This window comes from Uranotaenia lowii, chromosome 1, assembly GCF_029784155.1.
Source record: "Uranotaenia lowii strain MFRU-FL chromosome 1, ASM2978415v1, whole genome shotgun sequence".
Taxonomy (NCBI): Eukaryota; Metazoa; Arthropoda; class Insecta; order Diptera; family Culicidae; genus Uranotaenia; species Uranotaenia lowii.
Genome location: NC_073691.1, coordinates 205,364,440 through 205,381,289, shown reverse-complemented (window position 1 = coordinate 205,381,289; position 16,850 = coordinate 205,364,440). Strand labels below are relative to the sequence as shown.

The 16,850-nt window shown below is 34.0% G+C and overlaps 1 protein-coding gene across 1 annotated transcript; it reads right to left on the bottom strand.

Annotated features, from left to right (window-relative positions):
- Window positions 1–12,136: 12,136 nt before the first annotated feature.
- Window positions 12,137–13,689, bottom strand: LOC129739728 (uncharacterized). Its single transcript, XM_055731235.1, has 4 exons — window positions 13,545–13,689; window positions 12,940–13,252; window positions 12,391–12,804; window positions 12,137–12,251 (listed from the first exon to the last, which is right to left on the bottom strand). The coding sequence occupies exons 1-3, from the start codon at window positions 13,591–13,593 to the stop codon at window positions 12,462–12,464; spliced, it is 705 nt and encodes a 234-aa protein (XP_055587210.1). The 5' UTR covers window positions 13,594–13,689; the 3' UTR covers window positions 12,137–12,251; window positions 12,391–12,461.
- Window positions 13,690–16,850: the final 3,161 nt, after the last annotated feature.

The window sequence follows — 16,850 nt, the reverse complement described above, 5'->3', positions numbered from 1 at the left end:
AATGGCGAAATTTGAAATGGGAAATTAAAATTTGGAAAATTTCAAATTAAAAAATATAGTTGAAATTTAAATAACGACTTTAAACCCAATAGATCATCAATATTTTGATTCTGATAAATCTTAAAAATCAAAGTTACGAAATCCTAATTTTTTTTTTTGGAACAATCGATTTTTTTTTAAACAAATGCGTTGTAATGATAGATGCTTCGGTAATTAATGTTTAGAATCATCGGAATATTTCGCAAGCACACATGATCATAATAAAAGAAATTGAAAAATTGTAATATTATAACGGAATTTGTTATTGGGTTATCGAAACAGGTAATTGCAAGACAAAAATTTTTCAATAAAATAAATTCAAATGAGGCATAGGTACAAAGTAGTAATTTGCAAATCGTGAAAAGGAAGAACAAAAAAAATCGCCAAAAAAAAATTTGTATCAATAATTTGAATATGGAAATTTCATAACGAAGTTTCAAAATTTTGCAATTGAAATTGAATTAAAAAAACAAAATATTATGATTTTTATGAATGAGAGGTAATACAAAATTGAAAATGAAGAATAAATGGAAGACTTTAAAAAAAGCAAGCGGAAAGAATAACTTTCTATTAAAAAAAAAACCATTCCTATTTGGAAACGTAAAATGGAAAACTTTTACAATTGAAACCAAGAAGTAAAAACTCGAAATAAGAAATTGAATTGACGGTAGTCCCAAAACAAAAATTAAGAAAATTAAAACTAAAAAATTGAAATCGTAATGCAAAAAGGAAAATTACGAAACACGCGAACTGATTTTTTATGAAGGCTTAAAAACGAGCCAAATAAAAAAAAATTGGTTGAAACAAATTTCTAAATGAAAAATTCTATATAATAAATTCGAAAATTTGAATGTGAAATTTTGAAAATGGTTTTTTTTTCAGTTATCGCAAAGCAGGGATTCAGAAAATAAAATTAAATTCAGAAGCCTGTTAATATGTATGGGTATGAAAATTCAAATCAACATATATGGCTCATTAATTGAAAACTGGAAATTGAAGATTATCAAACGGAAATGAGGAAGCTTTTAAAGATTAGAAATTGAAAAAAAAAAACAACAAACAACTTGAAATTTTTTAAACTTGAAGACCAAATAATAAATTGCATGTTATTACGGGACATTAAAAAAGTCAATTGGGAATCTGTATACCTATTCGAAATTTATTAATATTATACCGGAAGTGGAAACCAAATATCCGAGATGAGAGATTTGCGAGTAATTCGTTGTCATTCAGACTAGAATCAATAAAATTCTGGAATCAATAAATATGCCCTGAAAGAAGTTAGTAATAAAAAAAAAAATAACCCAGAGACGACAGAAAAAGGAGATCTAAATGCCGGAAAGATTCGAGTACATGTTTTTATATGGATTATTCCAATAATTCGTGCTTAAAACCCATTATAAATAAAATAACTCAAATGAATGAATAGCTGTTTTTCTTCTATTTGATTAATTTTGTTGTATGCGTTGTTTTAGTCGGAATGATTTGGTTAATGAATTAACCGTTGACATTTGTTTGTTCAGAGGATGTAGGATCAAGTTGGCTAAAATCCTGTAGAAATAATAAAATGTATACAATATAATGGTTAACATTTGCTTTTGAACTTAGTTATTTTTATTGGATAAATATGACAAAAATCGATTAACTTCAGAATTAACATAAACATAAACATAATTAACTCAAAGCAGCTAGTTTGGTACAAATAATTTTTCATATCCAGAGTAGGCAAGGAGGCGGATGTAGGGATCAGGATGGACTACGAAATAAATATGAATTGAATTAAATATATGTTCGGTTATAATGCATAATAATTGAGATTAAAAAAAAGGAGAAGATGATTAAAATTGTATAAGCGTGAGCGTTACGTGCCGTTAGCCTATATCAAATGAGATAAAGTGAACTCATTTCTATGTGTTTGTAATTGATGCTGAAAAAAGAGATAACTGAGAACCCAGCCGTGTATATATAGAAGAGAAACCGATTGAGAGGCTAGAATGGTGTTGGTATTGGTAAAACGTTCCTTTTCCGAGCCGCGTGATACCGAGGAGAACATACGGCAGTTAAGAAAAGTATTTTGGCGAGAAAAGTTCTCGTTTTGAATTCGTCCGGAAAAAGGGAAGCAGCTGAGAAACATGGCGTCCGACAAGGATTCTGCCGGCCACTACAGCGTTCATTCTTGAATATTATGAAAATAGAACAATTCTCGGGGTAACTATGGGAACTGTGGTAACGCACTATGAAAGATTGTCATACAATCAAGCGGATAAAAATGTATTCAAAATGTTTTCAACAATTTGACAACAACACTCCTAGCCAGTCCTAATTTGTACGTTTGAATAGTGCCATTAGGGTGCCTAGTTTGAAAGTCAAAGACGGGTGACCTGAAAAGCTAATCATTACTTATAATTACTTTTTATAGAGGGTAGGTCCAAAAGCTGACAATGGTGAAATTCTCAAAAAGCTCCAAATCCTTAGATCGTAACTGAACTCTTCAGAACTTGTCAGAATATTCACGAAAAACTTGAAAAAAATCAGCAGGACTAAAACGATCTCGTCCGAATACTTTCTGATTTTTTAACTTTATTTATTTTCCTAGTGACTTTGAAGCTATTCATAACTTTTTTTTATAGAGATTAACATTAACCACAATGTCTTATACGCAGAAGTTTTTTATTATTAGTGATCAAAATTTCAGTTTTCATTTTTTTTTTTTCAAACATATATACAGTCCCCCCACAATCATTAGTCACTTAACGTATCATTTCACCACAAAATGTTCGTTCATTCTGGTGTTAGTGGACCAAACATCAAGCTTTGCATGAATTTCAGTCATTAAATATTCCCTCTTTGATTTCAAACATGATTTTGTTTCCAATTTTGTTGAAAAATATAATAATTTACCGAAACAATCAACGTTTTTCAAAACCACAATTATGGGTCAAAATTGAAGCTTGTAACAATTATTAGTCATATTGCCCACAATTATTAGTCACATAGAAGTCCATGGCAACACCCGAATATCAACATGAAAATCAACAAGTTTCTGGCAAACATTCAGGGGCATTCTTTGCTAGTATAAGTTCAAGGGGCAATTGGGTTGAGCTAGCAACCAAGAAATGTTTTGTTTTGCTTGCGAAAAAGTGACCCATGATTGTGTGAAACTTGGTGGATTCTGTAACAATTATGGGTCACTTTTATTTTGCTATATATTATTGAATTTTCGCATTTCATTTGCTCAGTTTTATTTGGAAAATGTTAACTCTTCTTTTGTGCTTATATGGGACCAATTCATTTAGTTGGAATCTTTGAAATACCCGCATAAGGGGCTTAACGGTTTAAGATGTCAATCTTATAACATTGGAATTTTATGCGATAGTTCCACAGCTTATAGTTCACCTTTGATAAAAAGTATTCAAACAGCAATTTTACTGTTATCAAACGCACAAATAATATTTTTAATGCATTTTGATGATATTGTCGATTAACTTAAAATAATTATTTGATATAATTTCTTTTGGTTTAGTAGATATCAGCAGTTCTAATGATCGGTGACTAATAATTGTGTGTGACCCATGATTGTGGGGGGACTGTATTTGTGTAGTGATTTTTTCAATTTTTCAATATCTCAAGAAATGGATAGTTCTGAAATTTAAATGTTTCTGAAACGAAGTGTATACTTTCATGAAATATTCAGATGATTTTTTCTTTATTTTTTTCCGCGTTATCTCTCATAGTGTGACACAGTGCCATGTTTTGTTGATATTTTAGTGTTTCTATGCTACTTAGATCTTGAGGTTTGACAGCTCTAAGCGCTAGTGGTGACTTCACACGGAAAATTAGCTATTTCGTCGTTTTCGTCGCTTTGGAAGGAAATAAAATTTATGTATGTATATTGCCGCCACTTTGATAGGTAATTGCTGTTTTTCGAAATTCATACGATCATTCATATCATGAGTGCTTATCCTTGCATGGCGGAAATCCTCATAAATTTTGCTGGATCCTAAAACTGCATATCGTGGGAGTCCAATTCATTCATCGTGGAACCAATTTTTTGGGGAATTTCCTTCGCTCAAGATCGATGCAATTGAAATTTAACTTGGCGCTAGCTTGAATAAGTATGGTTTCTTTTGCGTGATGAATTCTCTTGTTGTTGTATAAACCTCGTACGGGTACCCCCTAGCAGTCCATCTTCCACAAGAAGAAAGGGGCCCTTTTTAGAAAATTTGCTTTCATTTTCTTGGTTATTTTTTTTATCTTTACAACAAAATTTGTATGATTAATTCTCAAGCTACACAACAAATTTTCTTATGGAATTTTCCCACTATGAGGCTGGAGAGATATGACTAAAAAAATTGGAGCCTTCTTCATCATGTTCCTTCTTTCCACTTGAAAAGAGAAGAAAGGTCTTTAATAATCATAAAAACACCCCAATCCCAAATACATTCCCATGCCAAATTTGTGTCTATTTACTTGATTAGCTTTCGAGTTTCCTAATTTGTCTCGACTAGAAGGAAGAAAGGGAGGGAGTGCCAAATAATCATAAAACTCTATTCGTACTCAAATTTGATTTGTGTTCAAGTCACGCAAATCAAAATATTTGGAAGCCCGTCCCCGCTTCTTGTCCTCCCACTGAAACACAGGAAGGGTCTAAAATCGTTGTTCAATCTGCTAAATAAGTTCGCGAATTATGTAAAAAAAATGTATGATACACCTCCTCCTCTCGTCCTATTTCCTCACTGAAATGAAGGAAGAGTACCAAATTACCAGTACCAGTTTTGCCAAAAAATGTTTGGAAACCTCCCTTGGCACTTTTTTTTCCACATAAGAATGATACCCAAATTTCTTTCCATGTCAAACTTGGATACATTTACTTAATAAGTGTTCGAGTTACGCAAAAAAATCTCAGGGGTTTCAAATAATCATAAAAATATTTCTTGTATTCAAATACACTCCCTTACCAAATTTGGTTCTTTGCTTGATTGGTTCTATAGTTTTGTCAAAATTTTCATTGGGGACCTCCTCCACCTTCCCTACCCCCCACTGAAATGGGGGGAGGGAGGGGGGTGCCAGAAAGGAGGTAGGCCTATCAGTGGCGGCATATTATCCAAAAAACGGGAAAACTACGGCTCACCACTAAAATGAAGTTGCAAAATAATCTTAAAATCATTTTACGTGCCGTAATATCTCTCCATGCCAAACTTGGTTCCATTTACTCGATAAGTATACGAGCTATGCAAAAAAATAGGAGCCTCTTCTCCTCTTTCTATTTCTCCACTGGAATGCGGGAAGAGTACCAAATCCTCATAGCAATATTTCTCGTATCAAAATACTCTTCCATGCCAAATTTGGTTCCATTTGCTCTATTAGGTTTTGAATGAAAATTGTATGGAAGCCCAACACTCCAATCTCTCCACTGAAGGAAAAAAAGGAAATCAAACACAGCCATGTAGATAAACTTTGGTTCCCTTTTCATAATCAGTTCTCAAGTTATGCATTCATGTTACTTTTGTTTGGAAGACCCCCTCCACCCTTCTAGTGAGGGTAGATTGGTTGGGTATAATTTCACCTCAATCGGACATGATTTAGGGATGCTCAAAGTGTCGGGTTACACCCTTTAAAATAACCTTAAAATAGGCTTGCCAGATACTTTCAGAAAAAAAGCGGAACATTTCACGAAAAAAAAGCGGGACACAGCGGAAAAAAGCGGGACCTTTGAGAAAATTTAAAAAAAAGCTTAAATGTGTAGCAAAACTTTACGTTTACCATCAGCCAAAGTTGTTCATAGAAAGAAAACTAAGGTTTTTTTAACGCAGATTGATTTTGCTCAGTTTTTCTTAAATGACTTCTATTTACATTTACCATATGCACCGTTTTTTTCCACGGTTCTCGCAAATTAACATGTTATTTGAGAGAAAATATTTCAGGTCGTTCTTGTGAAATGCGGATTTGATACCGCGATAAAAACCATTGTGTAATTTTAATAAAAATAAGTTTTTTTTTTGGTAATTTCTTCAAAAGTTTGAAAACATCAAGAAAACTTCCATATTTATATACTTTGGACAATTGAGTCGAAAAAGGTGGTGTATACCTAACATTTGGAAACTCAACTAAGATTCCGGCAAAGAAGTTTATCTCATATACCTAATTCTATGATTTATAACTATCTGGAGGCAACTTTAACAATTTTTTTTTCATACAAAGGCTTACGAGTTGCAAAAACACTTAACTGAAATAGAATCTTATTCTAATGCTAAGATGTTTAGATTTATTTTGTATATTGTCTTATATAAGCTATTAAAAATTGTGCTTCTTTGAGAAAAAGTTGATTTGAAAGATTTTCTGTTCATCACAGAATTCAAACTGAGACTATAAAGTTTGTTTTTTTCCGGTGTCTATCAGTTAAGTTTGTAAAAAGTTTTCCAAGAAAAAAAGCGGGACAGCGGGACATTCTACAATAAAGCGGGACATGTCCCGCTTTTGCGGGACGGATGGCAACCCTACTTAAAAGGAACCAAAGAAAAACTGGTAACTCGAAATTTAAATTTTGATGTAAAATGACTCAAAAATGTAAAAAACTGCCTTTTGAACATAGATTTAAATAAATTTTTTATGTTCTTCTGGCAGATTATAAAACGCTTTAGGTTTTCCGGTTGGTTGCCGCTTTAGGTCCGGCTTTAGGTCGCCGCAGTCCGTGGCGTAGAGGATAACCTTCAAGTCTTCTAAGCCAGCGGGTATGAGATCGAATCCCGGTCACGGCATACATAGCTTAGCTTAGCTTAGCTTGATTGACTACTCACATCCACCTTTGATCATTGAGCCCGAAATGCTTCGCCACTAATTTTTCAAACGAATTTCTTCTGTTACTTATAAAGTATTTTCTATTTCAGATTTAGAATGGTCAAACGGTATTGTAAAGATCACGTTATTATTGCATTTCAAACATTTCGAATTCCATGATCGCAAGCGTGGCTCAGTAGAAAGAATTCCACATCGCCAATGGTTGCTACTCCGTGATTGACCGAGGCCATCAATTTTGTACAAGGGTCAAAAGAATGGGTCTTGGTATTAGAAGCTCATTCTCAATGCACAAAACTGATGCTCTCTCTTTGAACATCAATAACGGCGCCGGCCACGTCCTCGTAGTGAATAGATAGTAAGGAAAAATAGAGAAAGGGATGAAAGGCATAAGTTTGAGCTTTAGGACCGAGGTTACCTCTGCATCCTAGCAAATAATTTTGTTTGGGAATGTGGGTAAAAGGATTCGATCTGGAAACACTTTTGACAAGTGCATGGAACATATATTTTAACTAGTTTTCTTAATCCTAGGTTTGGCATAGAAACACCATTCCGATTCTGATGAAAATCATTAAAAATCATAAATCAACGTTCAAAACAATTAGTTGAAGGATTACCATTTATCAATTTTTTCAATGTTTTATTGTTAGCAAGCTTTAGTTCAAATGATCAAGAACCCTAGGATTTGATTTTTTTGCTATAAATATTACTGAACTTCGTCTAACATTTATCGAAGCAAAAAATCATAAAAATTAGCCAGGACCAAAAACTCAAATGTTGTTAGTTTAAGGGATTTTTTTGAAAACCAAATTAACAATAAATTCGATCACACAACGGATGTACTTATTCTGGAGTAGAAACAAAATTTACGGAAATAGAACAAAACATTTGTAACAATATTCAAAGAATTTAGTCTCAATTATTGACAGCTTTCAGAATTTACTAATTGATAATTTAATCTCTTAAAAATATATCATCATCTCCCGAATTCTCTAAAGCAGTAAACAAAACATATTGAGGAAAACAAATTTATAACATCCTATCATGTCGATCAGAAGATAAAAGATTACAAATAATAATTTTTAAAAATAGAATGCTAAAAGATACCAGACTCCGATATGATATGATAAGATAGATCAACTCAAAACAATTAAGTTATTTTTACTAACAAATTCGGCCATATTCTGTATAATTGAATATTATTCACTGTTTTTATTGAACACATCATGTGTGTTCCCGACAACGATTAGCTGAAACATTTGTCAACAATATGCTCATGTACGGAAACCGATAATCTGGAGGAAATTATTTGTTTGCCTGGAATTAAATTATAAATGAGAAGCACTCATCAATCAACCAACACCTGCGTTATCAAAAATCTGCTTTTTTAAGAAGAGACCCTATGTTATATTTAAGAGCTTGTATCATGGTTCAATTTGTAAATATTATCAACATTTTCCAGTGTTTCTTCATGAAGATGAAAATTATTCCCAAGAAACAAATGATCTGTTATAAAAAAAAGTTATAAAAAAAATAGAGTTATAGTTTAGAAAGTTTAAAAATTGAAGTTACATGTACATATGAATTATGAAAACATTTCGATCAGTTAAACAATGGCGAAGTGAATATAAAATAATAAAAAATAAATTCATTCATTTAATCAATTTCCTACACATCATCTCTTCAAATATTATTGGTCTAAAACCTGCAGACGAATTGAAGAAGATTAAATAAAACTTCACGGACACCAAGTTATGTTGCATGTTACTTTCAAGACTTTCCCATTACATTATTATGCATCTAACATAATTCTTAACCTGGCATTAGGAAAATCACACGATCAATCCGGGAAAACACTTGTCAACGTCGCGCAAATTGCTAATTAAGTTTTGAGATAATTTCAACTTGCCCTCGCATCGAAGGATCCAACAAGGTTTAAATTGCTAAAAGATATATAATCTCCTCGCTACTCGAAATGAAACTTACGCAGCCTAAGAAACACTCCCTAAAACTACTGCTCTCCGCTGTTCCTAGCCAAATACCAACCATTCCGAGGGGGGAGGGGGGTAGGTGGGTAAGAAAACCACTTTCACCTCACCTACCCCCCATAATAATAACAGAATACAACCTCAAAGAAAAAAAAACACAGCTCATAAATTTGATCAAGAATACACAGTTACACTTTCGACGAAATTCTAAAATTATCTAAAAAAAAAAAAAACTACCGAATTGTTCTTAAACTAGGGTACTTAGCTTTCGTTTCTGGTTTGAAATCGATGTTCAACTTTCTGCCTGGAGCATCGCCGTTTGTCCTAATTTTTGACGAGCATCATTGACTCTTGTTTGTTTTGATCCGTATTCCTCGAAATTCCCACACGCTCGATTTGTATAAACCAATTTCGGTTCAAAAGTAATCATTTCATCTCTTTTCCGGGTTGAGTCATTTTTTACCTTCTCCCATAGAAGTAATTTTTTACCTTCTCTTGAGAAGTAAGAATGTGGTTACTTTTCAACCACAAGGAATCAATGTAGGGAAGTTCGAAAATGGTTATTTTTAAACCGCAAAGCAAAACGGAGGAGAATCGAATAAATGGTTGCTTGAAATATTTTAGTCAAAAATTCAAGGAATTCAGATGTCAAAAAAGAAACCCTTACAATTATTAGGTTTTAAGAAAAATTATTTATTAACGATTTATAACTATTAACTGATTTATAATGATTAAAGATAATGCCATTAATGGAAAATGACTATGACTTAAATGTTATGAAAAAAGAATCATATATCATATCATATCTTAAGGTAATTTAATCATATGTGGAAGACTTGTTTATAATAGTACCATTGCTTTTTGTGAATGGTTTATGCGAGATTTTTTGCTTGAGACCTCATTACTTTCGGTGAAAACATCTGTATAAGTTTTCACAATTGCACGATGAGTTGACTTTTGTATCAAGTAACAATGTATGTACAAAAATTCTAACAGCTTCTTTAAAATTGTTGGTGGTTTGCATCCGAAGACAACGAACGATTTCGCAAACACATCAAGTGTAGTGAGGAAATCACCCTCGACATTTATGGTGATTCCATATGTGTAAATCACGTAGTTCCCGAATGCAAAGGGCATTGCTCGGCAGAGGATTTTTGATGGCGGGTATTTTCCTGATCGTATGTAGGCTGCCTCATAGCCTCCGAGTACTTCATTTAAAGTACTCTGATCTTCCTAAAATTGAAAAATATATAACGATTAGTCATTTAAAAATTGAAAATATTTAGAACTTACTCCAACCCATTGAATTAGGTCATAAGCCAATGCTTTTTCCATGTCACCATCTTTTAGTGTTCTCCTCATTCCTTGAGAATTCAATGAAAGCCATAAGCGGAGTATTTCTCCCCGAATACGAAAATATTGTAACATAACTGTTCCTAGAGTAGTTATAAAACGATAAGAAACAGCGTAAAAAAACGTTTAGAAAATGATATCTGAAAACATAAAAAACATTGCACTTATCTTGAATTCCAAAACGACGGTCTGTTGAATATGGCGTTAAGTTATGTTACTGTTTAAAACTGTTAAAACTTCTATATGGGAGAACTGTTTTACAAATAGTTGAGATAACTTCCCAAAACCGCTCATGGAAACATATTTAGAATTCCAAACCGTTATAGTTAAAGTTATCCTTGAAGTGCACTTGTAACTGAACGTTTACAGTAACAGTTATGATACGATTCCACAAAATGTTCTTCCAGCGTTGTATTGACGGTTATGGGAAAGGTACGCGGCGGACGCACCAAAAGGGAATTATTTTTCGGAATTTTCGGATTTTACTTAAAGTAATTTGATTTCACTATATATTTTATTTTATAATTTTAACTTACATTTAGTGTATTCTGCGTACAGCATCTTTTTAATTGGTTCTCTGTTCAGCATACATTGGCAACTCAGGTCAGAAATCTACACTGCATGGCCAACACCAGTGAGGGCAGTCCCCACGGTCGGGGAACTCGGGCTGCGTATAAATAAGCAGTTTACGGCAACACTAAAATAAAATAAAGAACAAAACAGTTAGAATCATATAAGGAATTAGATAGATGGAAAATTTGGCTCCCACAAGCAGCAGGTAAAAAATAAACATAGTCCACTCACCTGAAATTTTTGCATCGCTTGGCCTAACTATTGGGCTGTACTGAGTCCAGCCTTCGGTGCGCCGGCTCCCTGGTCCATTGCGGGAGATAAGACAGCAATTTCGCGCGAATTGTTGATCTACAGCATCAAAAATTCGTGCGAAATTGCTGTTGATTTCAATTTCCAAATTAAATTTCTTCTTCTTTTTCTTTTTTTTCTACTGCTGAAAACTGCTGGCAGTCGTGACAGCTGTCATCAGAGGTGCCAGGTGTCCTGATAAATCAGGATTTGTCCTGGTTTTCAAGAGACCGTCCAGATTTTTTTTAAATGTTTCTGTGTCCTGATTTTTGAAAAATGATTTTTAAAATGTACTGAATCGTCCTGATTTTCAAATAATTGAAATTGTAATTGAATTCATAGTAAAATCATCAGGATATCAAACAAATCAGTAATAAAATAATTTAACCGATAATAATCTTCGATCAGATGATATTTAAATAGTGTTTTTTTGTTTTATTCATATAAACTGCAGGTCGGGCAATATACTTCTTGCCTATTTTACATAAATTTAAGCGTCTACAATACCATTTTTTCGTTTTCATTTATGCAATTTAAGCAGAATTAGTGGTCTTGAATCCTGATTTTTTTCTTCATGCTGTCCTGATTTTTGACAAAATCGCCTGGCATTCCTGGCTATCAATCAGAAATTTTCGAAGCGTCAAAGTTGTGTGCAGACGTTAGAAGTAATCGTTCGAGATCATTTTTACGGTTAATAAAAATCTTTCGTTAATAGTTCAAACCATTAGGCTGAACTAACCATTATCGTGACTTTTTATATAAATGCGAAGGCTTGGTTTTAATCGTTTTATTTGGATAGTTTTACCTAACAGCTATGTTATTATAAATAGTCACAGTTACTAGAAGGGTTCGATTATCGTTATGATTGTTCGAGGTAGAGTTTTTTCGTATGCGGGTCGTAAATTACCTATGAAAAATATTGGCTATAATTAATCTAGCATAAATATAAAAATCTCGATGTGTGGATAATTTACAGTTAATTTTTTTTGCAAAATCTCATCTACAGATTGAAAAAAATGACTCATGGTATTTTGTTTCTGTTTTTTTTTTTTTCATTATATAAATTCATAATCTAAAGGTTAAAAATTAAATATACTTGCCATCTTCGACCCGGCTGAAAGTAGTAGGTTTGAACAGCAAACCTTTCGAACAAACGTTATTCAGATTTGCATGTTTGTTATGGTCAGGTTTCATCTCAGCGAACATTTCGACAATCTATTAAGATAAAATAATGAAATGAAGTCAGAAAAATTAAAAAATCGAGTTTTTGTGGCAGTTTGTATAACCTTGCAGTGTTAAATAACAGATAATGTTTTTAATGCTTTTCTTAGCAATATTTCGATATTTTACTTACTATTTGTCCTCCGTAAGCAAGTAAGTGTGGTAATGTTTCCGAAATCGATTTAGGAGTTTTTTTTAGAAGTATCAAATTGTTGAGCAAGGCAAACACTTAGCCATATCCTCCTTGATATAGGAAAAATTTTCAGCCGTTCCTTCAATGAGACTAAGATTGGTTGCATAATTGGCTATTTCCTCTGATAGTATTCCTGGTTTGGGCGATCTTGTAAATTTTTTGGACTCGGCCGGAACATGATGGCAAAGGTTGCGGAAAAAATTGTGGATGATCCCTGAATGACGATGGCCTGTACCTTTGCCACTATTTTTTGAAAAAAGTGTAGTTGAATCGTTCCCAGGTGTATTCCTTAGATAAGGGAATGCATTCAAAATTTGTTGGGCCATTTCCTGTTGCTCCGCCGTTGTTGGGTAACTGTAATCGTGAAAAATAAAGTAGTTATAGACATGATTTCTTTATTTGCAACTATTTTAATCTAGATAAAGGGTGTTTATGAAATGTTAATTCGGTGTCAGAGTATAAATAAAATAAAATTTAATATTGACTTACTTTTGTAGGAAAACTCGATTCTTCCAATCATCGCAGAGTATTCGAACCATATGGCATAATTCTTTGTGGTCAAGGGGCAGCTGTTTATCCAGTTTTTTATAGAGAACGTTTTGGGCAAATCTGGAATTTCTTTGAAGCTTGATCCGAATCGGGGAAATGTTCTCAGCGTCTTCAATTCTCAATGTAGGTGAATTCGCGTTCCTTGTCTTTTCAATGATATCCAAAACAAAGAGAATCGGATCTTCTTTTAAGCCTATTTTTTTTAGGCGTTCTTCGTTAAGCAGCATAAGCGTCAGGTTGTTGAATTTATGAGCTGAAATTTAGTTGAAAAAATATTTAAAAATTATTGCTATTGTCAACAATATCAATGTAAAATATATCCCACTAACAATTTCGTTCCTAAATATTCCCGTAGCAAAACTTAACTATCAATAAAAAAGTTATGTTTAGTTGTATTAAGAACATTTAACCATAGAGAAATTAAACTTACATTTCCGGTTATATCATTTTAATTCTATATATCTAAAAAAAATATGGCCGACCTCGACCGCTTTCTCCGGACTAAGATTGCTAGGGGGGGAATTTTCACTTATTTAGAACTTTACCTTCAAGCAGGGCGTGAGTCTCCGGATCCCCGCGTCGTATTTCTTCCATTTCTTCCAAATTTTTAATTAATTTTTTTTTATCAAACCAATCAAACCAGCACAATTGAATAAAAACGCTCGGAAGCTGAAAAATGGCGACAAAAGAAAATACACTAAGTTTTTTTCGTGTCTCTTATGGTTAAAATTTAAACCATTTTTGGTTCGTACAAGAGAACTTCAACATTGGTTCAAATGGCACTGGAAAAAATCGTTAAAAAATAACCATATTGGCAGTTGCACTGCCAAAACCATAAAACGGTTACTTTTAAACGACAAATGGTTAATAAAAAATGAGCGTGCATTCAGATCGAAAGCGTTACGTTCCACTTCTCGTGCATTCCATAACGCTACACCGAGGGGTACCCGAGTTTTAAAAAAGCTTACAAGAGCAGTGAAAAGGTATATTTAAAAAAACTGGGAGCACTATTTTCGATAACGGAACACAAGAAAAGTAGAACACTGAAAACTTTCTCGCACGCACTAAAAACCAAAAATTTCGTCACTTGGCACAACTTTTACAACAAATTATTAATCACTTTCACTACAGACTTTCCTTAGCTCTAACAACATAGACTTTTTTCACTTTTTATCTTCATTTTACTGAGAAAATAATCAAATTTTGCACACTCATTAATATGAACACTACTCGCAAGCCTAGTTGCCAGAACTCCTCTCCGAAACCCGGTCACGGCATACATAGTACATTTTCTGTGGGTTGGTGGTTTTAGCATTTGTAAGATGCAAGCGATCATATCCTCGAAAGATGTACGCTTAGAGTTAAGGAATCTCTTCGAGGAAACATCAAGTTTCATTGAGATCCTATATGTGTTTGTGTTCGTTTTCGAAGATTCTACACGTTGCAGTTTTTGACTGACATTGGTTGTACCCTTATCAAATAAACTAATAACTTGCTGATTTCTCAGATTGACTGACCTTAATTACTTCTACACAAAGTTAACCTGCTGCCAAAATGCCGAAGCAGCTCATAATTCATCACCCGAACGATTCTGACTAAAAACCACTGAAACCGATAGCAGCTAACCACCTTGCACCTTCTCTGAGGAAATTGGCAAAATTCAATCGGTAAGAACTGCAGCTGCATTTTTGTTGCATCCTTTGGGGTAATTGTTTCGAAGACGATATTGTGGCTGAATGAAGATAACCAACCATCCACCCACACCTACTTTCGGAAGCTGTCAGGTTGTTTCAGGTATTCCTACGTTTCGGCACACAATAGAGGTGGCAACATCATGTAGCCTTTTCCTTCGCAAACAGGTTCTCCCGAAGATTGGATCCCGGTACCGGAGGAACAAACCGGAATTTGCTGTCATTTTACCAATGCGGGAACGCGAAGGTAGGGAGGAGAAAAATTTCCACCCAAACGGTATTGATGAAATTCTAATTTTTCCTCTGACGCATGTTAACCCAAACGAAAGGGTCGAATCATTTCTGCTTTGGAAAGCATCATCATCGGTTTTCTTTGGAATCTGAAACTCTTATTGCTGTTGCATTTTCAACCGAAGATGTACGGGTTCCCACTGGTTAGGTCTTGCCCGATCCATTTGAAAGCGAATTGTAGGCCAACAGTGACAATACGTTATGCCACAGCCTTGGAAATTTAGCGCCAGAACGTGGTGTTTTCAGCCATCACATATCGGAATGGCACATATGACACACTTTTTGACATTGCTACTTTACAAGACTATTATGGTCATCTTGTTTCGATCATCGTTGATATTTTTAATGTGTTTCGAAATTTGTTTAGTTCTATTTGAATCAAATTTGTCCATTCGTTCAGACACACTATTTGTCATTTTTTAGGCTCGGGAAGGTCCTTTTTGGCGGTTAATTGCGTAGGATAGAAGTTTGATCCATGTTTTGTACACAAACAGTTAAAAGGAGCTAGGACGCCGGCTACGAGCATCTTGAATTTCGGTTTACCAATTTTGGCGACAGATGCTTGGCCTGAGAACGTGACCAGCTGCCCCGAGCCGAGTTACGTTTCACTCGACGCCATTGGGTGGATTGGAAATTACCACAACAGTTGGATGGGTAATAATCGATGACGGATGGGTTTCTGATGTTTTCCTAGCTTATATTGAAGACATCCTAATTTTCAAATCAAAGTTTTGACAAATTCCTACGGAAAGTTGTTATTTGAAAAATTTCCGATTTGTTCTAGTTGGAGCAATCAATTTTGGATTTCATCCAAAATTGACATGTTTATCTGTGATAGTTAAACCACAAAAAAAGGAAGACTGAGCTTAAAGTGCTTTATTTACAGTTCCTGAAATTCCTCTAGTAATGACGACACGAAAGACTTAACAAAAGCATTTATCACGTATGGAAAACCCTAAACGCCTAGACCGTTATGATATTATTGAATTAAAAAATATAACAAAAAACTCCAAGTCAATTGTCTTTCGGGCTTACTTCCACATTGCATCGGTTGGTTGACTTCTCATCAGCTGATTCGAACCACAATAAGGTTGGTGTACCGATTGTCTCTAAGATGTGTCGATTCGACAAAGAGCATCCTTCTCATTGCAGATTAAATCGTTTTTTTTTTTGTTACTCTGAAACTCAAAAAGTTTGCTTTGAGGTTCAAAAATAGGTTTAAGATTGGAATATCCCCTGGTTTTATGCAATACGCTGAACAAAACCTATAATGGCGCTGCTTTTTGGAAAACGAACAGAATCGACCCATCCCTGTGTACTGGAAGTAGGAACATTTCTTAAAGAATGCATTGCGTAGCTCTGGGCGGAAATAAAGAAATTTGCCTGACACAACTGAAAGGAGCTTTTTGCCTTTTACCTCCGATTTAGAAAGTTGTTCCAGCGTGGTTTCTTCACAGATTATTTTTCTATCGTTGTCGGTTTTTTCTCCTTTGCGATACATCTGTTTTAAAAATGAAAGTGAATGTGGGAGGTTACAACAAACGATTCTATGGCTTATAGACAGTTGCTATTGTAAGGGATGTGGTTCGCTCATTGTTGTGTGTGGTGTGGAGAGAATTATATTCCTAGAAATGTTCCTCATTACTTTGTCTTTTATAGTGATAATAGCCATCAGTACAATTCAGCCGCATGTATAATAATCAAATTTTTCACATTTCTAGAGCTTAGAGTGTTTTTAGGAATTATTCAATCGAACCATGCGACTTTTATCGAGAATCTATTGAGAAGACTTATTTTTTTTGTTCCAAATAAATGTATACCTTGTACACAGAATTTTTTTTTTATTATTATTACGTGTCACTGAAATCT

Coding starts and splice junctions, on each gene's coding strand:
- LOC129739728 (XM_055731235.1), bottom strand. CDS start 13,593: ATGGAAGAAATACGACGCGGGGATCCGGAGACTCACGCCCTGCTTGAA. Junction 13,253..13,544: donor GACTCACGCCCTGCTTGAAG/GTAAAGTTCTAA, acceptor ACTAAATTTCAG/CTCATAAATTCAACAACCTG. Junction 12,805..12,939: donor AATCGAGTTTTCCTACAAAA/GTAAGTCAATAT, acceptor TCACGATTACAG/TTACCCAACAACGGCGGAGC.